Source organism: Aspergillus pseudonomiae (genome assembly GCF_009193645.1).
Source record: "Aspergillus pseudonomiae strain CBS 119388 unplaced genomic scaffold BDV37scaffold_57, whole genome shotgun sequence".
Lineage (NCBI taxonomy): Eukaryota > Fungi > Ascomycota > Eurotiomycetes > Eurotiales > Aspergillaceae > Aspergillus > Aspergillus pseudonomiae.
Window position 1 is genome coordinate 1 of NW_022476049.1, and position 23,376 is coordinate 23,376.

Consider the following 23,376-nt stretch of genomic DNA (forward strand, 5'->3'; position numbering starts at 1 on the left):
AAAAAAAAAAAAAAAAAAAAAAAAAAAAAAAAAAAAAAAAAAAAAAAAAAAAAAAAAAGCCTGCTAGATAATAACCAACAACTTGGGCATGCAACATTGACTGCTTGCTTTCATTTCCCGGTCAGCTGACGCATCTTCATGGCATGACAGGTCAAGCCCATGGCACATGGCTGAACGGTTACCTGATCTGAGTCACGGCTATTGTAGGCTATCAGAGGTTGTTGACGCTAGTTCCGAAGAGGAAAACCGAGTGTATCAGGGAAAAAAGAAAAGAAAAGAAAAGAACTTTATTAAAATTCTCGACCTGCAAGTTGAAGACAATTTCACGTGGGAAAACTTGATACATCAACTGCGGCATGCATGCTCCAGGTATTGATCATCGGGGAGCAGGAGAACCCCGATTCCTACGGACCATGCCCGAGCGTAGAAGTCATGAATCACTACAGAGATAACTAGACTCGGTTAGGAATAAGCTCCCGTCGATACAACCAAGGATACAAGTCGGGCTACCGGCATTCAGTCGGTGCTGAACAGCCGCACAGGTAGCGGGGAACACAAAAGTACCACATCGCCAGAGACGTAATCGATTCAAAGTAGATGATTCGTATATCTCGCACTGAGGTTGAAACAAGAGCTGCGCGCCATACTCAAAGAAGCCAAAATCTCCTACCCAGCGATCCAATCCCCGGACCCGTTGGGAGGCCCACAAAATACCCATCGCAAGACGACAGCTGAAACGCGTGGCAAAAGATCTACAAGCACACAAAGTCTTTATCTCAACGTAATTGACTTAACTTGCCGGAAGGTTATCTCAGGTTTTGGCCATGGTAGCTGCCTACCGGAGCTGAGTACCGATGTCGCTATCACTCGGGGCAAGGGCATTGGGCCTTTCGATATCTCCTAGGGGAGGGTTGCATACGTGGTGAGGTCTATTCTTGCCTGGCATTGGTGATCTGGGGTTCGAAGGTCGTCAAATTACGGGTACCGGCCGGCGGGTCTGTCTGGATAGCCCCATGGCGTTCAGACCAATTCCCAATGTTTGACATGTCCCGTGCGAATGACTTGACAAGCTACGGTTGCCCTATGCGGCAGATGTGATGATAGCAGTACGGAAGGCCCCACTGCTGTTTGGGTTCTCGGGATGGGGAATGTCATATGGGGCCTTTCCTCCTACTGGGATATCTATCACATCATGACTTTCGATCTAGGCGATCTCAAATCCCAGTGGACAATTTTCAAAAAGAAAAAAGAAAACAAGGGGAAAAGGGGAAAAGGAAAGGAGAACCCGGCTAAGCGAAGTCCCAAACACAGTATATTGAGAATATCCATTGCCGTGAGACAGAAAAAATAAAATAAAACTAAAAGAAAGATATTTTATTGGTGGTGAACTGCAGATTGCAATAATCTAGCAGGGGTATTAACCGAACTAGTCAGCACTTTAACCACCCTCATGGGGACTGCTAGCCTCACGGGGAGAGTCGGGGGACAGCTCTGTCCTACGTGCCAGAACCCAGATCGGATGCGTGGAATATGCATGGAAGAAAATTTTTTCTTCTAGCGTCTCATGTGGCAGAAATCCTGCAGGGGGATTGGTCGCCTGATTCCAAATGGCTGGAGGAAACTCAAAGCACAGCCACTTCCCGTTGAAGCGAACTCACCCTACAAGTGGGGCGTCCGTTGGGATATCAGCAAGGGTGAATGAAATGGTCTGGTATGTGGGGGTGGTAATTCCGAGTTTTCATCGAAACGAAAGCGCAAATCAGGAGCTTCCCCGATAAGTACTAAGTGGGTCTGTGGGTAAATTACGTGGTAATCGGCGTTTGGTGTCGAGCGGAATAACCAATACGCTATTACACAGGGATGTCATACCAACATGCAAGCCACATGCAGTTGATACGTGGCTGCAGATTCAGAATCCCATGTACCCGGAAAGGGGGCTTGGCAATCGACGGCGCGATTAGAGTTTTCCATGGGCTTTCTGGAAGCCTTCTAAATTTGGGCACGGATTGTCCATCTGCTGTCTGTGCGCAAAATGGCTCGTTGAGAACCCGAGGTCTGATCCCTACCTATCAATTATACAGAGTATCCTGATCTATCCTCTTTGGGAATTTGTGTGGAACTTAGTGAAAAAATTTTTCACCCTTCATCGGCTTTTCATACCAATTGGCGCTCAGTGCATATGTCCACTTAGATCATGATGATGGGGGGTGCCCCGGGGTGGGCGGTTGACAGGCAAGTTGGTCGCTGGCTGCCGCGTGCCTTCGTTGAGTCTTCTACTTTTGTTGTACTTACGAGGACAGCCTATCGGCCGTTAAATCAGCCACGTTTACGACAGCTGAAACCCTTGCTCAGCTGTGAAAATTCTGTCAATGCAACGGTTGACTTGCGTAGTGTAACCTAGGGAATTTTTTTTCCCTTACTATCTCCTAACTAACTCACCGGTCGGAGCTAACGCCTACTAGGGTAATATAATTTTGCAGTTTTTATACGGCATCCTACAAAGCGAGATTTTCCCGACTCGCCAAATCAATTAATCAGCATTTCCAGAGCACCGTCTGCTTAGAGATCCAAACTGCGTGGGAAGCAAAGAAAAGTATGGAAACGGGAGAAGTCACTGGGTCACTCCATTCGGCCCGGTCGATCAGATCTCTCGGTAACACGGCACCCACGGGTCTGCACAGCCGAGAGCCCTACTTTATACGGGACTCTTTAGGCCCTACTAGTCATGCCGAGTTCTCGTAGGGCCCGATTCGAGCCTAGTAGCGAAAACTTTTGGCACGGTTACATTGACAGATTGATTAGCGATCCCCCCCTCTATTACGGGGTATCTCCGAAGAAAATCTCTGCCCAAGGAAAAACATTTCCGGCCGTTATGCAAACACGACTCTGTCAACCATGTGGGTGAAGCTGAATATACTTTCCTGCTGATTCGTGGGATGGAGAAATTTTTTTATATGCATTCGTGTCTTAGATGTTGGCTTGTCCAGATCATTCATTTGTCTTGAGTCGCATGTGGCTACACATTTTTTTTCACACTAAGAAGAATTTTTCATGTCACTGTAGTAATTCTTCCACCATACACTTGTAACTCTGTAGCACCAACATCACAGTAAAAAAAAAAAAAAAAAAAAAAAAAAAAAAAAAAAAAAAAAAAAAAAAAAAAAAAAAAAAAAGTTTTTTCCCCTCCAAAGCAGTAGTAGCGAGTCAATACGAACAGACACGATGAGAATCAACGCAAGTCAATGTCTCTCAATTGAGTTCTGTGATTGATCACCCCAACAGGTCACATGCATGGCCTCCAGCATCGACACTTCCAGAACATTTCCTATTATCAAATATTTCGCATCCCTTGCAGAATAGAACATTCTTCCCAACGTGGACAAAACATCATGCATGCCTTGCATCTTCCTGACCTTCCCAGTTGGGACGGAAAATCAGAGACGTTCTGGACCAGCGAGCACAGCCCCTCCCGCGGTCTGGACTGCGACCGACAACCCGCACTAAACAACCCCCCCAACCCTCTCTTATCAACCCATCCATCTAACGACTCAGTTGCCGTCGAATTAAATTTTTCCTGACTTCGCATCGTCCAGAAAACTAAGCGACCTCGATGTTCTAGACAGTATCCATTTATTCTTGGGTTTTTGGTGTTGCTCGATGTCAACTCAAGTTGATCACGCATTCGTGTCATGTGAAGCATGGTTTTAACCGGCCCGCTTCTATTATTAGTTACAGACCGTCGTGAAAATCAACCACCACGATGTTATGCTACTAGCTACTATCACGATATTGTCCTGTCCTTGGACGGTTCGGGTCCGGCTTTCCATGGCTATCCTAGTACGCTTGCGTAATTCCTGTATGCACTAGGTGATCTGATTCACACTCCATCGCGGTATTATTTACAGTACCCCGTTGAGTCACCGGTGCACTGGACCTCGGTTCATCTCTGATTGTTCGAGTATAGTATGAACCAGACTCTGCTCTGCTCACAGCCTCACCGGACTGTCCGGGCCTTGAGCTAGTGCGGCTGCCTAAATGCCAGATATGAGTGGTCCTGGTCTCTTTCGTCATGAGTGTTGTACCAAAGAGGCAAGGACGAAAGAACGAAGAAACAAAGGTGGAGAAAAAAGAGAGAGAGAGAGAGGCAGCAAAGGCAACGCTGGGGAAGCTGAGGAGGAGAAATCCAATCACCTGAGGTGGCGTTGCACCCAATACACATCTATTGATTTGTGCAGTCATAGGACCATGCTAGCACGGTAGAAGACCTACCCGACAATGCGATGGCTCGTTGAGAGAAGCCTCAGCGTGGCGACTAACTTCCATACAGACGAGCCTATCAGCAATGCACTGACGCGGCTCAACTGGCCTTTGGAAGCTACTGGAGCTTCCTGACTCATGAGAAGAGCCATGGCTAGTGGGCAGATATATGTGTCGCGTGACCTACCTGTGTCAACCAATCCCGGTTTTGAGATGAACAATACGAGACGTCTTTGTTGAACCACGGTCTGGAGCATGATGAGCATTTCATACGTTCAGAGCTATCGTCACTCCCTGACGGTGCTCGGCTGAATAGGTACCCGCACTTACGCGGGCAGGTTGACACCTAGCTGGGTGGAGGCCTTGCTGGTATAGCTGCTGGAAGAGAAAGCCACCTTTGACGTCAACATGAGGATCGAGGTGCTACTTGGTACCGGACGGACGGACATCCCATCCGCTGTATCTGATACAGCGGAGGTTTCTCGCCTAGTGAATCTGAGAAATGTGGGATATCGTTCTCACAACTCGAGTGGGATAAGGTTACTGGAGGGAACATGTTTTTGGGTAAGATAGGAATGTGACGAATGTCCCTCAATCTATCTCAAAGCACCAGCTGTAGGATTATAGGAGATTGATATACGAAAGTAGATATACAAAAGCTTTGGATAGCTCATATACAATATTAATATAGAGATCTCATATTGTCTATGAATGAACAGGCTAAACAGTCTCTGCCGCGTAGTGCAGCGAATTATTCTATATAAACCAACGAAAATAGGTGTCCGTTATAGGATTCTGTCAGTCGGTCACGGCAGCTTCATCTGTGGCATTTGCTTGCACTGAAGAATTGGGATGTGACGTTGATCAAGTTGTGAATTCCTCATATGTCAGGAACAAGTAATGAGCCTGAAGTCCATGAAACTCGCGCCTGTCAAATATTGGTCTGGCTCATAACAATCTGCTCAAGGTGCTAGCATGTGCAATATCATTAGGGTGATGGGAAATCTCCTCTCTGACGACCTGAGGACGTAAATTAGTACATCGTAACCTGCTGTCAGGGCATATGGGCGTCTATGTAGAATTTATCCACGTGTACTTGTAGCCACCCATGGTGCCATAGTGATGATCACCGTGCCATCAGACATGTATCATGGAGACGTCATCCAGTATCAGATCCAGAAATTAGCAACACACTCGTCGTCTATCTGTCGCTTCTTCGCTTAGGTTTCCTGTGCTGCTCAGTAGTTGCACATCAGCCACGCCAGTCATCTGGAGGATCCGACTTCAGCACTCTATCCATGATTATCGATATCGAAGAGCGTCGGAAAGCTGGTTTCGATTCTGCCATAATGAAAGAAGGTTCCTCGCCGAGCCACTCCTCCGGGTGACTAACTTGCGATATCTGTAAAGGGAGTAAAAACAGCCTCCACGCCAGACCAGAAAGTACGCCAGTGAGCTCAGTAGACCAACGGCCTAGGAAAAATTCACCATGACCGGGGAGATCCTGTATGCGGTTGCTGCGCAGGACTAGGCTATGGCTGTAGTAAACGACACTGTGCAGTCGAAGCTAACCTACCGCGGCAAGCTCCCTAATCACAGAGCCAACTAGGTATATGGTCCTTTACTATTGATGAAAGATTTAGCCCCACTAGGACCGCTTCAACGCAGCACAGGCGGAAGCAATCCTCCAAACGTCCCCCTTGGCATCCACTGCTGCGCCTCAGGTTGTCGCTTCGAGGTTGATGTATCATGGTGCCTTCCTATGCCAGCCGACCTCGGGGATCACGAGCAGCCCATGCAATGACCCTGCAGTTGTGCTAGCTCTTCCACGTGCCGGGGGTCTTGAAATATTGAGCATGTTAGCCGCTTGAACGGGGATACAGCAGTACTCTGGGAAGTTAGCCTGGATCTCACTCTCCCTCCCAATGTCCCTCTCTATCAATGTCCCCGATCCGGTATCAAATGCACAGGAGAGTAGCTTCCTGTTTCTCCGGTTTCTGCTCGGCGGTCCTACTTCACGCGGTGACTCCGGGTCCGGATGAAGCGACCTCAGCACAAGATCTCACGACACTGTGGCAGGCCCACTATTCTGTCCCATCAAGCAGTCCAACTGGCTCATATGCATAAGCATCGCAGCTACTCCAAGATCCATTATTCGATGCTGCCAGTCCTGGGCATGTCTCAGTTTCACCACCAATGCACGCAAGGTCCAACGTGCCCATGCATATATGGGTTGAGGATATGAATCTCCGAGCCGCCCATTTCCAGAAAATATGCTATAGCAATATCAGAGATTGTGACGAACTATGTGAGCATGGTAATGGAACATCGTTGCAGAGTACACTCTCGTTCCAGGCATCGGTGCCCGCTATCTGCGATAGATTGACAAACTTGGCATGCGCTTGATGAGCTTCGAGCATGCCATCACGTTTGCACAGATCCTCGACCTGCATCACATAGAAGGCGACTCGTTTTCTTCCGCAACCGGGTTGTTCTGGTCCTTGTATGTCTCTCGGAGCTATGGCAGCGTCCACATTGGTCGCACTGCGCTCTAGAAGAAGACAAGTTGCATATGGGGAACTGAATTAAACCTTTGCGGGGTGCCCAATACCACTCTTCGACGGGCGTGCCAAGCCAACAGCTTTCATATCAACATTTACGGAGTCGTCAGAGTCAGAAGTATAGCACTGCGTCGGCTTTTAAGAGTACCAGATCCATTTGTGTGAATCAGCCTGTTTAGCAATCAGAAGTTACATCGTTGATTCTCTTGTTCCCGTTACTTCCATTTCTCTGTGCTGGTGTGTTTCTCTTCGTGTGCTGCATGATTTGCTTACTCTCTAGGCCACCTTTACTGGCTGGCCTATTTCTATAAACACGGGTCCAGTCATAGTAGAATGAACTCTGGCGATCATCCCAGTTGGATTTATAGACCCTATGTAGGGTGGAAGAGCCAGACGCGTATTGTTACAAGGTCAGTGGCACAATGCTTGTCGTGTTAGCTTCTTGTGATGGACAGAAGGCTGCCAATGCCTAGGTTGAATGGAACACCCGGATGCGGAGTCCATAGGTAGGTTATATCTTCCAGCCCAGTTGCCTATTCTGTGCGAAGCATCTCATAAGTCATTCGAGGTTATGTTATGCATTAGCACATGGCAAATTTACTAAATTCCAGGCATGACATTCCGTGTTTGTCACTGTGGTTAGTGATAGTCAAGCCCACTTACAATCTGTCTACGTTACCACTCAGCACAAGACCTCGCACAACTGCCTCAATGCTCTATCCATGAGAACGTCTTGGTCGGTCATGTCCATTCCATGGATGTGACGGTTTGGCTAGGTTCAGCTATTTGCGGACAACTTGGCACCTTTGGAGAATTGCACATGGCCATGATATGGCACAATTGTGGGAGCCAGCCGGATAGCATAGCTGGTGGGGAATTTCGAGGCAGCGCACGTTAGACTTATCGAGACCTGTGGTATTCAGTCTCTCACACGTGGTTCAACAATGTTCTGCAGAGCTTGTATGTGAGTCCTCGGTTGTAATGGAGGCGTATCCGGAACCTCAGTAAAAGCTAGCGAGTACGAGGGAACCTCAACTTAAAGACGATGAGATACTAGGGGAGGAGTACGTTCAAGGTATTACGTATGCCACCGGCGCGGTGCGACAGCATCTCAGTGTGTGTAGCCTACCGGTACAACGGCATTTCGGTGCAGACACGCGTGAGGATTAGAATAACCCAACGCGCTTTTGCATCGTCACGCGTACCTTGGTGGGGTTGCGGCTGTGTATTTTCGCGTTGCGTTCGTGAGTGATCGCGGTACGGTGATGATTCCAACGGCGAGGGTCAGTGCCTGGCATCAGATGAGCAAGCCACACGTTCTCAGCTGGATATCTGTGTCGTGGTATCTCTCTTGGGCCTTGATATAACTGCTCGTCCAACGTGCATCGAGTGGGTCGAGGCTGGTCGCATGTACGATTCGGGCGTAAGAGGAAAAAAAAAAAAAAAAAAAAAAATGTCACCTAATCATGACACAGCACAAGTCAGCCCGTGCCAAGTCTCTTGGTTCATCGGGCAGAGATGGTGACAGTGTTAATGTAGCCAGGGCGACCGATGTGGTCAGTCTGGGGGTGGCAGGAGGCGAGCTAGACCTAGTAATACAGTTCAGATTAGCTATGTACACACTTTTTTCATGTGCGGATGCAGGAATATAGCATTGACGCGTTGGTTGTTCATCAGGGTATAGGTGATTGTTGGTCTCATGGCCGTAAGGCTCTGAAGTAGCAAATACGTTTTATACAGAAACATCATTTGAACACATCGAATGGAAACTGCTCAGTGCATACCTTGACGAGTTTGTCCCAGCCAGCGGGGACGGTGACAGGGTTCTGGCTGGTTGGAGCTGAGGCGGACACAGGGTGTGGCCCTTGTTGGATTAAGCTGTAGCTTGGGGGTGCTCTGGCTGTATTTATGTACCGTGGAGCGTGATCCATCGTGCCTAAAATGGTTTGGTGTCCAAGCTGAATCCACAGAAGCAGGCCGAACCTCGCCTGGGGGTTCAGGCCACCGGCCTGGCCGGGGGTTCAACCCTACCCGGGGTTCAACTCGACCCGAGCTCATGTCGAGCTCCTGACGAACGTGACTTTCAAAGCATGATTTCAGTGATCTTATATGCGTGGCGTGGGTTTTATATCAACTAATGGCTTTATGTGATAATTTACTACTGACTATCTTGCTTCATATGCTTTTGTGACTCTCTAATCTCTGGTGGCGATTCATTGGTGTGTGCTTCGATTGTAAGTAGATCAATGCCAAACTTGTAGATATATATACTACCACTGGTACATACCACCACTTGTACGTACACCATACCTTACATCAACAACAGATATACCCAAACAATTACTAACGTACCTACACAACCAAGTTACATCCAATATCCAAGAAGAGTAGAACTCATAAGTACGACATCACGTTACGCGCTGCACACTCCAAGGAAGCCGTATCGAAGTCGCACTGGGAGTGATGAAGACCCAAGTACAACCGCATAAACCCCGTAATCTTCCAGAAGGGTCAAGGGTCCAGATGTAAGCTACAGAGCAAGCTACATATAATCACAACAGAACACAATACTCAAAGCAATCAAAGTGATTTAGGATTAGCTATCATCATACATACTGGTGGAAACAGGAAGCGCGGAGATACAGGTCGCCCCATAGCCTCAGTCCCACACACACCACTGACGCGTACGGTAAACACGCGACAATGGACAACGCACAACAAACATTTGCAGACAGCTACACAGACACGCAAGCGATCACGATATTGTTTTCATCTTTTTTTCAAGCGTTCGTATTCATACCAGACCGCGCATTTTCATGACGCGATGGTTCTAGAGGTACCAGCCGATAGCATGAAGGCCGCTATGATACAGAAATTTCAATCACGAACACTAGCAGACCCAGTAGTGGACGCGCAATAGTAAAGTAAAATACGTTAAAAGCAAACCCAGAGACCCATGGTAAAAGATCAATAACACCCCAACGTCCCAGTCATACCGTAAACCAACCCGAAAAAGCAACCCGTCGCGTCACTGCTGCGGAAGGACAACCGACGCGCCGACCGCGCAGGATGGCTAAAAACAAAAGGCGAGAAAAGAAAGCATTTAACCACCGAAACCGTAGAGGGTACCTGATGGACATGTTAGACACGGGTCGATAGGAAAAGATGACCAGCAAAGGCAACTTACGTCCTTGACGCTTGAGGGCGTAGACAACGTCGAGAGAAGTAACGGTCTTACGCTTGGCGTGCTCAGTGTAGGTGACAGCGTCACGGATGACACCCTCAAGGAAGGTCTTGAGGACACCACGGGTCTCCTCGTAGATCATGGCAGAGATACGCTTGACACCACCACGACGAGCGAGACGACGGATAGCGGGCTTGGTGATACCCTGGATGTTGTCACGCAAGATCTTGCGGTGACGCTTGGCGCCACCCTTTCCGAGACCCTTTCCACCCTTTCCACCTATTGTAGAGAAACGCGTTAATCATTGATCCCGATCACGCCTTGGATGTTCACTGCAGGGGAAAGACTTACGGCCAGACATATTGATGATTGATTAAGAGTTAACTTGGTTTTTAAGGTTGAGTGAGGAAATGTGGAGAGGTAGGCTGTTAATTGGATGACAGATGAGAGAGAGATGGGAAGGGAAAGATTGGGACAGCTGCCATGGGACGGGTGATATTTGTATAGGAGAAGGAAGAGCGCGGGGAGGGCATTGGAATCACGCGCTAGCAAGGGGATCGACCAATCAGCAGCAAGGATCCTCCCGCCGGGTTTGATCTGTCGGCAACGTGACCGAGAAGTGATGATTCCGCTATGATCAACTTTGATCCTCACGGAATGCCTCTCAACCACTGAGATCAAGGATCAAAAAAGATCAGAGACATTTCTGAACATACCAACTATCATTCGGATCTACTGGATTAATTCACATACCCCGCCGGTGGTTGGGATCAAGAGGTGGCAGAGCGACATGCTAGATCTGTGATCCTGCGATTCTATTGGTCCGTCATTCGCTTAACGCACGGGCCACAATCCATTCCTGCCTTGGGCGCCGGATTCCTGACCGCCCGCAAGGGAACCCTTTGATTCTGCAGCGAAAAGTGACCCCCGAAATCACGGCTTATGGTGTGCTGCTTTCCGAGCGCTTTTTCGATCAAAGGGAAAGGACGCTAAGGCCACCCAAATTGCTGCCAACGCCATCAGATCACCACCCGCCCTTCGCTTACTACAAATACCTTCCCCCACCCGCCTCCTCCATCCTTCTTTCATCTCCTCATCCGCCAACACTTTATCATCGACAACCATCGACTTTTATCTATTTTCATCTCAAAGTCGACTAATCCCATCAAACCTTATCTCTAAAGATGGCCAGAACTAAGCAGACTGCCCGTAAGTCCTAACCTTACCGTCCTTTCTCTTGTGGCGTCGTCGCCCCGCGTCAGGGTCGCGTCCCCCCTAGAGTGATATCGCGTCTTGAATCATCATCACTAACATCCATCCAGGTAAGTCCACTGGTGGCAAGGCCCCTCGTAAGCAGCTCGCCTCCAAGGCCGCCCGTAAGGCTGCTCCCTCCACCGGAGGTGTCAAGAAGCCTCACCGTTACAAGCCTGGTAAGTTTATCTTGAGTGGCAAATCACACTATATCGCATTTCACTAACAGTCATGAAAAGGTACCGTCGCTCTCCGTGAGATCCGTCGCTACCAGAAGTCCACTGAGCTTCTGATCCGCAAGCTCCCCTTCCAGCGTCTGGTCCGTGAAATTGCCCAGGACTTCAAGTCCGACCTTCGCTTCCAGTCCTCTGCCATCGGTGCTCTTCAGGAGTCCGTTGAGGCCTACCTCGTCTCTCTCTTCGAGGACACCAACCTCTGCGCTATCCACGCCAAGCGTGTCACCATCCAGTCCAAGGACATCCAGCTCGCCCGCCGTCTCCGTGGTGAGCGCTCTTAGATTATTCTCTAATGAGTCCGGTTTTTCTGGTTGTCTCTGGGTAGGCGATTAGGGGTTTTATTTCTTTTTCACGACTGGCGATACATGATGGGTTCTGTTTTTTCATTTGCGAATATCAATGGGTTTCGGCACTGGGATTAGTTTTCGTTTTGCTGCACAATAAATAGTAGGCTGCCGACGACGCGGCTGAATGGGTTGGATCTCATGGGATGCATCCGGGTATGTACATTAAGAAATTTTACTTGACCAAGTGGTATTCTCCGTGAATTGCCACCGGATGGCATAGATTCGAAATGCAGATTCTATGACGAATAATCCAATTCATTCCTGCCGTGACTTACCTCGCGCTGTTCCTAATTGTAAGAATTCTTGTTATGGTCGCGGTCGGGCTTTCTGCGACGCGACCGTGACCTGTTGAGCGTGTACCGGTGGTATCGCTGGGTTGGTGCTCACAGAGCGTCCAGTATACCGCCAATATAAGTTCTCCTTCTACCATGTCTACTGGATATTTTGGAATATTTATGTTTATTTCCTCGACTTCAGGCTAGTCCTTTCTTTGAGATGGTTGTTTGCGACCGTGCAGCTGTTAAAGAGAGAAGTAGTGACTCTGGATGCAGCATTATGACTTGGTACTTCCATACCGTCCCGACCTTGGGATAGAACAAGAGGGGCTCATAGATAGGCCTCAGCTTTCTGGTATATTTCCAGAATTACGTATACAGAATACGGCTTATTACATATTGTATACCCGCACCTCTAAAACCCCTCTATTCTCCATTAAGGGGAGGGGAGTGGAGGGGTACAAGCGACAGACCGATCGCGATGGAGGCATCACGTTTGCGTAATAAGTCTATCAAAACCAGACAACCAATAGCTACAAAAGAACACGACATCACATCATTTGCAATATCCTCTGCCTATGTATTACAAGATTTAATGATTATTCTTATCATCAACTATTCTGTCGGCATCTTACGCAGCGACCGGTTCCTATTCCGAGCCCGAAACCCCTTACGTGGTGGTTCAAAGTCTTTGCGGCCAAGTCCCGTGTCTCGGTCGGACAGCGAAACGAGATATGAAACACTCTATCGGCGGAAAAGTAACTAGTAGCATCATAGTTAGATTGGGTAGCTGGGAATTGGGATCTGTATTTGTAAGATGGCGTGCGTTTTTCTTTGATTAGATGGGGGCTCTGTCGTGAGTTGGGAATTTGCCGAGGCTCTTTCTGGGTTTTCCTTATCTTGTTTGTTGGTTGGCTGGTGAAGGAGACTGGTTGGTGCTTGCTGACTGGGTTGTTGTTGGATTCCATGGCGTAGTAGGTTGCTCTTTTGATTTTCTGGGTTTGGGTTCTAAGTGTCTTGTTAGAGTGCAGAGTGGATGGGCTGTACGTTGTATGTTAGATGTGGTTAGAGGGTTTGGTGGTTAGGATGCAGGGCTTAACTTCACCGGTGTTGCCTGATCTATGAGCAGGATGAAAAAAAAATGGGGATGTTAAGGAAGATCAAGACAGGATATATGATATTAGTACATAATATATCGTTTAGGTTTTATGCTAGATGAATATGAGATCTTGACAAAGGGTACTTTAGGTTTGGATGTACGTAGATATATAACCCGCAATTTGACATGTAGATGCAACAACCGTACAACTTGCTATTACCAGGTAAATGGCAGGCCACTACCGACTAACCAGGTAGCATATCTAATTACATCCCATGCCGAAGGCACCAGGATTAATCGTAGCGAATAATAAATCCCTGTCGCACCGCCGCTATCGAGTCGACATATAGATTTGTTGCCTTACAGACAAGGCGGCAAGAAGTGGGCGCACGAATATGCATCCTTCCAGTTCGAAAGTAAGATATCTGCAAATACAGATGGAGACTAACACAGCCTGTCGCGCTTATCGACCTGTCATGTCACATGAGGGACAGATGGCTGATCATCCAAGACTCTAGGTTGTATCTTGGGTCAGCATAAAGTATAAGGCACGACCCATCGTTCTCCGACTTTATGCAGCAACTCAAGCATACACCGGGACCTAGGGCAATTACCGTCAGATTCTAGGGTGGCTCGAAAAGGCCCAGAATGATTTAGTGGTACCGGGGCTAAACCGCTTTGGGATTATGGACTCGCGCTTGTGGGTCCAAGACGGGCACGCCGAGTCCCCAACAGACTTTGAAGCCTTGAGGCTAACGTCCCCTGATGATGGGTTTCTTTGTAAATATGCACTTAGATAGTTGGTACTACGCTTCGTAGGAGATCCCGATTAAACCTTTTTCATATATAGGGAATAGATCCGAGGCGTTAGCATGTAGATGATCGTCCCTAGCCGGATATCACGACTTGCCAAGGGCCCATGACAAGAAGAGTAGCCGATGCTTAGTTTTATGGGCCACGGTATTGAGAACATGGAAACCTGGGAGGAGGTCCAGGAACATTGTTCGTGTGGAAGATCCCGACAGAATATTATTGGGATATACTAGTAATGAACCCCTTTACGTTATGAATACGAGGCAATCATGCTATGTGGTCGTGGCCTTATCAGCAACTAAAGTCAGTCTATGAACTGTGGCTGAAATCGGATACGAAAAGATATTCTAATCCGAAGCGGGAGATTTTATGGGTGCAGAGAGTGACGGGTTGACATCCTGATGCGGCTGATGAAATAATCGGGCCGACGAGTCATTCGGTCACCTGCTCTTATCGAGCGATTTCGACACCGTGATGCAACTTCCCCCTCACTCGAATAATCTGAGATGAGAGCATGCCCACCTTAGATTGGATAGATAAGACGTCACTGACGATGTCTTATGTACGATTTTATGATCCTTCACAACTCACACATGCATCTGTAATCAAGAAAATGGCCCTACGGAGCACTCTCTCAAAGAGTCATACACCCGACGAATAAACTCGACTAATCAAAAAACTTTCCTGGATAATTTCCCTAAGCCACGAGGCACACGGTTAGCCCATGGATCCAGAGCTTTTAACAGATGGGTCTTCGGATCCACTCCGTCCAAGGCGACCAGTGTATGCGCTGCATAACGGCAAATAATGCTCAGAACTCGGGTGCATTTGGCCCCATTCCTTTAAATTGCAGCTTTGTTTCGTACCAGAGGGACCTGAGACCGGCTTAGATCCGAGGCAAATTACTACAAACTGACGCTGTCACTAAAGCAAAGGGAAAAAAATTTCTTTAGACCCAGATGTATATATAGATCTCTAATGTCCCTTTCAATCCTACTTTTTCCGGCCCTGGATTTGTGTGGTACCGTTCCTTAACCTTTTAATAGATTTAATCTTGATTTTATTTTAATTTTCCTGATCGACATTCTTGGTTGCCCACACCTTGAATTTCAATACCGCCGACGATACGGAATACACTTACCGCATTCGGCCAATATAGTATCCTGGACAGGGATCATCCTATCTGATAACAAACAGCAGCACTTGTTTGCTCTATTAATACGCGAGAGACTTCAGCTGTAGCCGCCCTTTGTCCGTCTCTTTGACCAAGTCGCACGACACCGTCTCCTACTCCTAACCGCCGTTGTTCACTGTCCTCATTGTGATACGAAACACAGCTTCTTCCACCATGTCGAACGAGAAGGGGGCTCTCGGCGAGTCGCCCATGAGCCGGAAAATTCCATATTGGCGCATGGTTATGGATCAGGGAGCCGTGACCCAGGAAGTCATCGATCATCCGTATCCGGGTTCAGGAACAGAAGAGGATCCATATGCTGTCACCTGGCTCCCCAATGATCCACGGAACCCTATGCAGTTCGCCAGTAGCACGAAATGGTTCATCACTATGCTTGCTGCCATTTCGACCCTGGCCGTTGCGCTAGTTTCATCAGCCTATACCGGTGGTGTTGCTCAGATCAGACAGCAGTTTCACGTCGGTACCGAAGTTTCTACCCTGGGTGTTTCGCTCTTCGTCCTTGGTTTTGCCATCGGTATGTCTTTTGCTCTTTCGCGAATATCTTCTTCAACTGACCGGAATAGGACCTCTGCTCTGGGCTCCTCTGAGTGAAATGTTCGGCCGTCAGATCATTTTCTTTATCACTTACCTCGCTTTGACTGCCTTCAACTGTGGAAGCGCTGGCGCCCAGAACATCCAGACTCTGATCATCCTTCGATTTTTCGCTGGATCATTTGGCTCCTCCCCTCTTACCAATGCGGGAGGTGTCATTGCCGACATGTTCTCTGCTAAAGAGAGAGGTGTTGCGACGAGTCTTTTTGCGGCTGCTCCATTTCTGGGTAGGGTTCTCTTTATTCTGTTGCTTTGTATTCTGGGAATGTTCTGGGACTGATCTTTCATATAGGCCCCGTTCTCGGCCCTATCATCGGAGGTTTCCTGGGAATGAATGCCGGATGGAGATGGGTGATGGGCTTCTTGGGAGCCTTTTCTGGCTTTGTTTGGATCGTGGCCTCCCTGTTCACACCTGAAACATATGCACCGGTTCTTCTTCGTCGTCGCGCCGAGAGACTGTCTAAGATTACCGGTAAGGTCTATCTCAGCAAATTGGACATCGACCAGGGCAAGGTCAGTCTCAAGCAAGCGTTCGGCACCGCCTTGTCGCGTCCCTGGATCCTCCTCTTCCGGGAGCCTATCGTGTTCTTGTTATCTCTGTACATGGCTATTGTGTATGGCACCTTGTATATGCTCTTCGCCGCCTACCCAATTGTGTTCCAGATGGTCCGTGGATGGAACCAGGGCGTGGGCAGCCTTCCATTCCTTGGTATCATGATCGGGATGCTGGCTGCTGTGGCATACAGCATTTTCGACAACAAGCGGTACGTCAAGACTGACGAAAAACACGGAGGGTTCGCTCCCCCCGAAGCACGTCTCCCACCGTGCATGATTGCTTCGCTCGCTATTCCCATCGGTCTCTTCTGGTTTGCCTGGACGAACTACCCATCCGTCCACTGGATGGCCTGCGTCGCGGCAGGAGCCCCCTTCGGTTTTGGAATGGTTCTGGTGTTCTTGAGTATCCTGACCTACCTCATTGACACATATACCATCTTCGCCGCGTCGGTCCTGGCAGCAAACTCAGTTTTGCGATCGGTCTTTGGTGCCGTCTTCCCCCTTTTCACGACGTATATGTACAGCGACCTTGGCATTCATTGGGCATCCACCATTCCTGCCTTCCTGGCTCTTGCATGTGTCCCGTTCCCGTTCCTGTTCTATATCTACGGCCCCAAGATCCGCATGCGCTGCAAGTACGCCGCCGAATCCGATGCCTTTATGCGCAAGATGGCGCAGCAGATTAAGCAACAGCAGGGTGGGCCTGACGGCAAGGAAATAGAACATGCCTATGACCGCACGGAGGCGCCTGGTGTTGAGGTGTCCGATAGTAGCGATGATGAAAGCGACTCGCATGTTGGCGAGCTGCCGCCGGTGCAACAAGTTCGCACTAAGTCATCGGTTCGGACCGCTGCTTCTGCGCGTCAGTCGATCTATGACGGGAACCCATATGATATCGACCGCGTTCATACTCGCGAGTCCTTCAAATGAAATTGACTCGTGTAGTCCCTACCGAAGGATTATTGCGCAGCCACCCTTCAAGGTCTTCACATTCCCGACATTTTACATATACCGATACCGACTATGTCGATAATTTTTAGTATCTATTACCCCCCTTTATCCTTATACCCGTTTGTTTGACAGCACTCGACGTGTTGATGTGAGATGCGCGTGATGGAAGAGAAAAAGTTTGTGTCGATGCATTGAGTCCTTGTCCGAGGGCTCTATTCTTATATTATTTAGACGACTGTTTCATGTTGATATACCCGGCGTGCCATTGCATAATTTTTTGTGTTTGCTTGCATTATAGACCGTGGAGTTGGAATCCGATCTGGTGTATGTATGTATGCATAGAGAGAATATACTTGATCATTGCATCGTGAATGATTCGACGTTGGTATCTTATCTCGGACTTAAGGGCCAATAGATGGTGTCTCCGATCGGAAAGGCTTGCCTCCGCCGACCCTCGGCTGAGACGCAGTGCCGACAGCGCTGATGGCGGAATAAATCTCCTGCGCTGATTCAATTTTGACTCAACATGATGTGCCTTATTTTTTGCTGACCGTGCTGCTGTTCGTGTGCGGCTCCTGGGCTTCGACACGTCACTCGGGACTATTCTCAACAGGCTTGTTATGGTTATCGGTTGATCGCCTTCCTATCCATTTGCGAGATTCCTATAGCACAGCACAACGAAAAATATGAGACATACACTTGTTGCCCAGCTGGGCAAACGGCCAACGCTATCTTCGCGGTCCCATCTGCCATCTCGCATACGGCCTCAAGGAAATCGATCTACCAGCTCATCGCCGAAGAGCCCCGAGAAGAACGTACCCCCCCAGAACGCTCAATCCCAAGCCACTCCTTCCTCATCGACGCAACCCTCCTGTCCCTCCCCCACCCCGCGTACAGTCCCCGCCGGTGCCAGATCTCGATCGCTGCGTGACGTTATCGTGGAGGGGCCTCTTGGCAAGCTCGGACGGTCATATTCGCGGGTTCAGGAAAGAAGGCCTTATGCGACGCAATTCTGGAGCTCGATTGTCGTGTACCTATTCGGTGACTTGAGCGCACAGTTATTGTTTCCTTCGGATAGCAAATCGGTGAAGGATACAGCCCGAGAAAAATCAGAGTCGGCGTCAAAGACAGAGAGTGAAGACAATGGCGCCGCGACATCGGGAGGAGGATATGACCCGTGGAGGACATTGCGGCACTTGACAGTGGGCGCAGGATCAAGTATCCCGTCGTATACCTGGTATGCTATTCCCAGTCCTGAGCTTTGGCATAACGGGTCAATATGCTAATGAATGAACAATAGGTTCATGTTCCTTCACCACCACTTCAATTTCACCTCCAAGTTCCTCTCGATCCTCACCAAGGTCTGCGTGCAACAGGCCGTTTTCACACCCGTCTTCAACACCTACTTCTTCAGTGTCCACTCGTTGCTCTCTGGTGCGACCTTCGAGGAGACCTGGGAGCGTCTGAAGAAGGCGCTTCCAGTGAGCATCACCAACAGCGCAAAGTTGTGGCCCGCAGTCACCGCATTCAGCTTCATGTACGTGCCGCCTCAGTTCCGGAATATATTCTCTGGAGTTATTGCGGTCGGATGGCAGACGTATCTCAGCTGGTTGAACCAGAAGGCGGCGCGAGAAGTCGAGGCTAATGAGTTGGCTGAAGCAGCGGCTTCGCAGATTGGTGTCGGTGCCCCTGCGACGCTGAAGGCATAGTTCTATTCTTAGCTGGATGTCTTTTTTCCTATACCCCTTTGAGTTCTTTTTCTCCCTTGTTGTATATAGATTTAGATATGGCGGCATTGGGTGGGTTTGGATGGATTATAGATAGCGTGTGTTTGCAGCGCCCTTGATAGACTATGAAAAATAGCGATTTATAGACACACCGCGATCTCTCATTCTTGTTATTCTACTTCTGCGTACCCAAATTCCGTCTTCCTGAAAGATCGCGTCCAGTCGGTGACGGGATATCATAACCGATACCTTATCAACCACGGCCTCGCCACTTCCACATCACAATGACATGAACTCTCGACAGGATCGCAGGCATGTCCTGCCCGCAGTCCTCCCAACGTTTAATGAAAGATACAATCTCCGACAATAGCAGCGATTACGGATCCGACTTCACACCGGATGAAGAAGAAATCTTGAACGAACTACTCACACAAGCCGTCACGGAACACGCGGCTCTCCACGCGACACCACCGCCCCAACCATTGATAACCACACCAACCGCGAAGGAGACAAACCGCGCCGTAGGCGACATCGAAGACTGCCATGTCGCTCCATCGAGTCCTCGGACGCCCAAGGTATTGGGGAGGCAAAAGCCTGTATGGCAGGTTTCAAGGGCTTGGCAGAGTCCCGCTGCGGAGAGAGCAGGTCAGATGGCGAGCAATGGCGGCGCCGCGTTTGGTATTGCCCCCTTTTTTCTTTCTTCCTGGCTTTGGTGCTCTGGGTTTGTTGTGAGGCGCTGACGGTCTGACGAAGCGTTTAGTAGAGCATCCGGATTCTACTGAGGGCCGTACGAAGCAGCGCGAGAGGGATATAGCTCGTGAGAGAGAATGGACTACCGGTGCTACGGATCCTGCTGCAGATGACCGGTCGCCGATCGAGAGGTTTCGGAAACCGCCCAATAAAGCGTTTTCGGTCACGGATTTGATCTCGCCGGCGTGGTGCGAGTTGCAGTATTGGTATACGTTGACTAAGTTTGGGAGGAAGAGGAGAACTGCGGCGATGAAGAAGGGGACTACGATACATAAGACGTTAGAGGATGAGATTTATATGACGGTCCCGGTGGAGATTACAACTAAAGAAGACGCGCTGGCGCTGAGGATATGGAATATCATACAAGGGTTGCGGACATTGAGGGAGTATGGTATGACTCGGGAGCTGGAGGTATGGGGGCTGGTGGATGGCGAGCTGGTGAATGGGGTCATTGATCAGCTCTCCTATGAGTGTCCGGACCCAGAGCTTGAAGCGACGGCCGCGTCGTACTATGCCGACGTGGAGGCGTCGAGGGCTGTGCTGCCCGAGTATCAAATGTCGCTTTCGGATTACCTGTTGTCGCCATCGCAGGGTGGCAAACGGCTCTCTGACCTTTCCTGGAATGGCGAGGAAGAAGAAAGCCTAGATGACTCCGGAATCGGCAGTGAATCTTCCTCAGAGGCTTTCAATTTGCCCCGAATATACATGACAGACGTCAAGACCCGAGCTAGTGCCCCCGTTCCCACTGTGAAGAGTTCGTCGTTCCGGCCGACACTGCTTCAACTTCAGATGTATTATCATATGCTCAATCGGCTTGCTACCAGTGACGATGTGTCCATCGAACTACTTGCCTCGCGCTATGACCTGGATCCCACGCGCCCGTTCACCGCCACCTTTATAGCCGAAGTAGGCGGTCTCAATGACCAATTCTTCGATACATGCTCCTCGCCAGAGTCTGAATCTGACTTCACTCTCACTCCGGAAGATGCGGCTGGACAACGCGCATCGCAAGGGGCGGACTCTACACCTCCTGGCAGCCAGGACTCGACCAGTATTCTTCTTGCGCATAACGACCTGACCAGCCTCTGGAAGCTAATGAAAGACCAACTCCGGCTCACCTTCCTCCCACCCGCTCATTCGACACCAGTCTCCGTGGCACCCTCGATCCCTTCTGAGTTTCAGCCGGGCTTACTTGAGCCTTATCCGACCGTGCTATCGCCTCTTCTTACCGCGCGATACCTGTCATCAGCCCCAACCACCGAAGCACAGTCGCGGGTGCTGGGCAGCCGGTCTTTTCTCTTTGACCCTACGACGATGACAGCCTATCTATCTGATCAGATGGAATGGTGGCGTGGCGAGCGTAACCCACGAGGTGTCGAAGTCATGGATGCGTGGAAATGCCGGATCTGCGAGTTTCGTGACGAGTGTTCCTGGCGTCAAGAGCGCGAATTGGCATTTACGAAGCGAAGGAGAAGATCGTCTTCGCTGGCTGTCTAACCATTCTAGATCTAGACTTTGTACAGGGTTAAGGCATTGGTCGGCGTTTGGGAGATTAATCTGTCTCCAGTATTTGGTTATATATGGAAGGGTCTATTGTATCTACTAATGTGTCTGAGATTAGATATCTGGTTGGACTTTGAACAGACTTGGGCGACTTACAGATGATACGATCATAGAGGCGTACGCCATTACAATCTCATAAAGATACAACACCCAGCTACAAAAAGAAACAAAAAGAAAGACATTCATCAAGTCATTATATTTCATAAATTTTTTTTTTAAAAAAAACAACCAAACCCCAAGAATCAAAACGGATAACTCCTAACCTCCTCCTCCTTGTCTACCTCCAGCCCCTGCGCAACCTGCATCTCATGCATACGATCCAAATACTCCAACAACACCTCCCCATACTTCTCTCTCCCCTTATACCGTGCGACATCCTCGCCCCAGCTCCTAATGGCCGAAGCCAACCGACCCGGCACATACGGCTCCTTGACGATCTCCGTGATGGGCTCAAAATACGTCCGAATAGTAAACACCACGGCGCCCGACCTGGGCAATCTTCTCAAACTCTGCCTCTCCGAGCGAAAGAAATGATGCTCAATCGCGCGATTCTTCTCCGCCGTGTTCCACGACACCGTCTCGCCATCCTCGGGCCCGATACTGTGCGACCAGGGCAGGCTCTCGTCCACCTGGATGAAGTAGTTGTTCCGGAGCACCGGGTCCTCGGGCCGCAGCCGGCGGAAGAAATTCAGCATGCCCTTCTCGAGCTTCTCCTTGTAGCCGGGCACGGAGCCCGAGGTGTGGATTTCCGACAACCGCATCCCGTATTTGTCTTCCAGGCGCCAGAAGCCGGCAAGCAGGATGGACCCCGCCAGGAGGTAGTATTCGCCGTCCGGGCGCTCGATCATGAGCGCCAGGTCGTCTTGGACGAGGCGGGCGCAGGTCTGCATGGGGTCTTCGGGGAGGGGAGGCACGGTGGTTAGGGTTTCTTGGGTGAGGAGGTTGGTTATGCCTGTGGGGGTTTTGCGGAAGAGTGTTGGGTAGCGTTCTGGGAGGTAGGTTGCTCTGTGGTTTGGGTTGGTTAGTTAGTGGTGGTTGTTTTTTCCTTGTTTCTTTTTTGGGGGAGGGAAGTGTATGGTTTTGGTCTATGGTTTGTGTGGATAGAGGAGTAGTATGGAGAGGAAAGGAGAGACGTACAGTTCCTCCAGGAGCTCCATAGCGGCGTCCATGGCTTCCGGAGCTGTTCTGGAACATTTCGCTCCTCGCTCTTCGATCCGGCGGGCTTTGTCGGCGTGGTAGCGTGCGTAGTGGTTGTCGAGTTCGATCCATTCGTCCCATTTCATGCTGCGCAGGCCCATGGTGATGAAGTATTTACTGGGGGGTTCTCTGTTAGCCTTTGTACCTATCTGGATGCTTTGTGTGTTGATGTAGGAGACGGATATGACTTACGGTCCGTATCTGAACGGTCGGTAGGGCTTGGGCTCGGTGGTATGTACGTCCCAGTCTGGGTATGGGGCGGCCGGAGGTCGCTTGAAGTCGGATGGGGTCCATTCTCCCGGGTTGCGGGTGGGCTGTTTGAATTTGGAAGTGGGAGATAGGGACTTTTGCTCTGGGTCGTTTTCGGGGGATTTGGAGAGGTGGTGTCGCTTCCAGAGGGAATGGAGGAGATATGTGGTTAGGGTTGCGAGGAGGCAAATGGCGGTGACGTTGGTGAGGTGGTGTTGGGTGATTGGACTTGGGAGGGAGGTGAAGATCATGTTTCGGGTGCTTCTATAGTGATGGATACTGTTTATGGTGTTGTTGGTATCATGGGTGGAGATGGTTTCTATAGAGAGGTATAGATGTTGTTGGGAGACTGCTCCACGGTAGGGTTACGGATGAAGGAGGGTGGATTTAAAGCATCATCATCCACGATGTAGGATGTAGTACAGCACCCGGAGGGATCATACATCATGCTGCAGCGTGCTATCATGGCTGGCAAGGGATCAGATAGTCGACTGCCGGATCAGTTAATCGGATGCGATCGACATCTAAAGTTTGCGGGGAAGAAGATGCTTATCTCTGCAGCCCCGGGGGATCTT

General features: G+C 49.5%; 6 protein-coding genes across 6 annotated transcripts; 4 read left to right on the forward strand and 2 right to left on the reverse strand.

The window, feature by feature from the left end:
• Window positions 1-9,083: 9,083 nt before the first annotated feature.
• On the reverse strand, window positions 9,084-10,479 carry BDV37DRAFT_253577 (histone H4). The gene is made up of 2 exons (XM_032082548.1): window positions 10,354-10,479; window positions 9,084-10,281 (listed from the first exon to the last, which is right to left on the reverse strand). The coding sequence occupies exons 1-2, from the start codon at window positions 10,361-10,363 to the stop codon at window positions 9,809-9,811; spliced, it is 483 nt and encodes a 160-aa protein (XP_031939224.1). The 5' UTR covers window positions 10,364-10,479; the 3' UTR covers window positions 9,084-9,808.
• Window positions 10,480-10,892: 413 nt separating this feature from the next.
• Window positions 10,893-12,076, forward strand: hhtA (histone H3). Its single transcript, XM_032079277.1, has 3 exons — window positions 10,893-11,211; window positions 11,325-11,432; window positions 11,493-12,076. Exons 1-3 carry the CDS (start codon window positions 11,187-11,189, stop codon window positions 11,768-11,770), a joined length of 411 nt encoding a protein of 136 aa, XP_031939225.1. The 5' UTR covers window positions 10,893-11,186; the 3' UTR covers window positions 11,771-12,076.
• Window positions 12,077-14,959: 2,883 nt separating this feature from the next.
• BDV37DRAFT_295708 (MFS transporter) lies at window positions 14,960-17,294 on the forward strand (the record flags this gene model as incomplete). The annotated part of the gene is made up of 3 exons (XM_032089956.1): window positions 14,960-15,732; window positions 15,782-16,036; window positions 16,102-17,294. Exons 1-3 carry the CDS (start codon window positions 15,372-15,374, stop codon window positions 17,292-17,294), a joined length of 1,809 nt encoding a protein of 602 aa, XP_031939226.1. The 5' UTR covers window positions 14,960-15,371.
• A 354-nt stretch (window positions 17,295-17,648) lies between these two features.
• BDV37DRAFT_167635 (Mpv17/PMP22 family protein) lies at window positions 17,649-19,305 on the forward strand. Its single transcript, XM_032079278.1, has 2 exons — window positions 17,649-18,552; window positions 18,616-19,305. Exons 1-2 carry the CDS (start codon window positions 18,002-18,004, stop codon window positions 19,022-19,024), a joined length of 960 nt encoding a protein of 319 aa, XP_031939227.1. The 5' UTR covers window positions 17,649-18,001; the 3' UTR covers window positions 19,025-19,305.
• On the forward strand, window positions 19,191-21,482 carry BDV37DRAFT_167655 (exonuclease V). The gene is made up of 2 exons (XM_032079279.1): window positions 19,191-19,720; window positions 19,803-21,482. Exons 1-2 carry the CDS (start codon window positions 19,357-19,359, stop codon window positions 21,287-21,289), a joined length of 1,851 nt encoding a protein of 616 aa, XP_031939228.1. The 5' UTR covers window positions 19,191-19,356; the 3' UTR covers window positions 21,290-21,482.
• A 15-nt stretch (window positions 21,483-21,497) lies between these two features.
• On the reverse strand, window positions 21,498-23,149 carry BDV37DRAFT_167673 (heme-dependent oxidative N-demethylase family protein). Its single transcript, XM_032079280.1, has 3 exons — window positions 22,745-23,149; window positions 22,493-22,669; window positions 21,498-22,360 (listed from the first exon to the last, which is right to left on the reverse strand). The coding sequence occupies exons 1-3, from the start codon at window positions 23,050-23,052 to the stop codon at window positions 21,598-21,600; spliced, it is 1,248 nt and encodes a 415-aa protein (XP_031939229.1). The 5' UTR covers window positions 23,053-23,149; the 3' UTR covers window positions 21,498-21,597.
• Window positions 23,150-23,376: the final 227 nt, after the last annotated feature.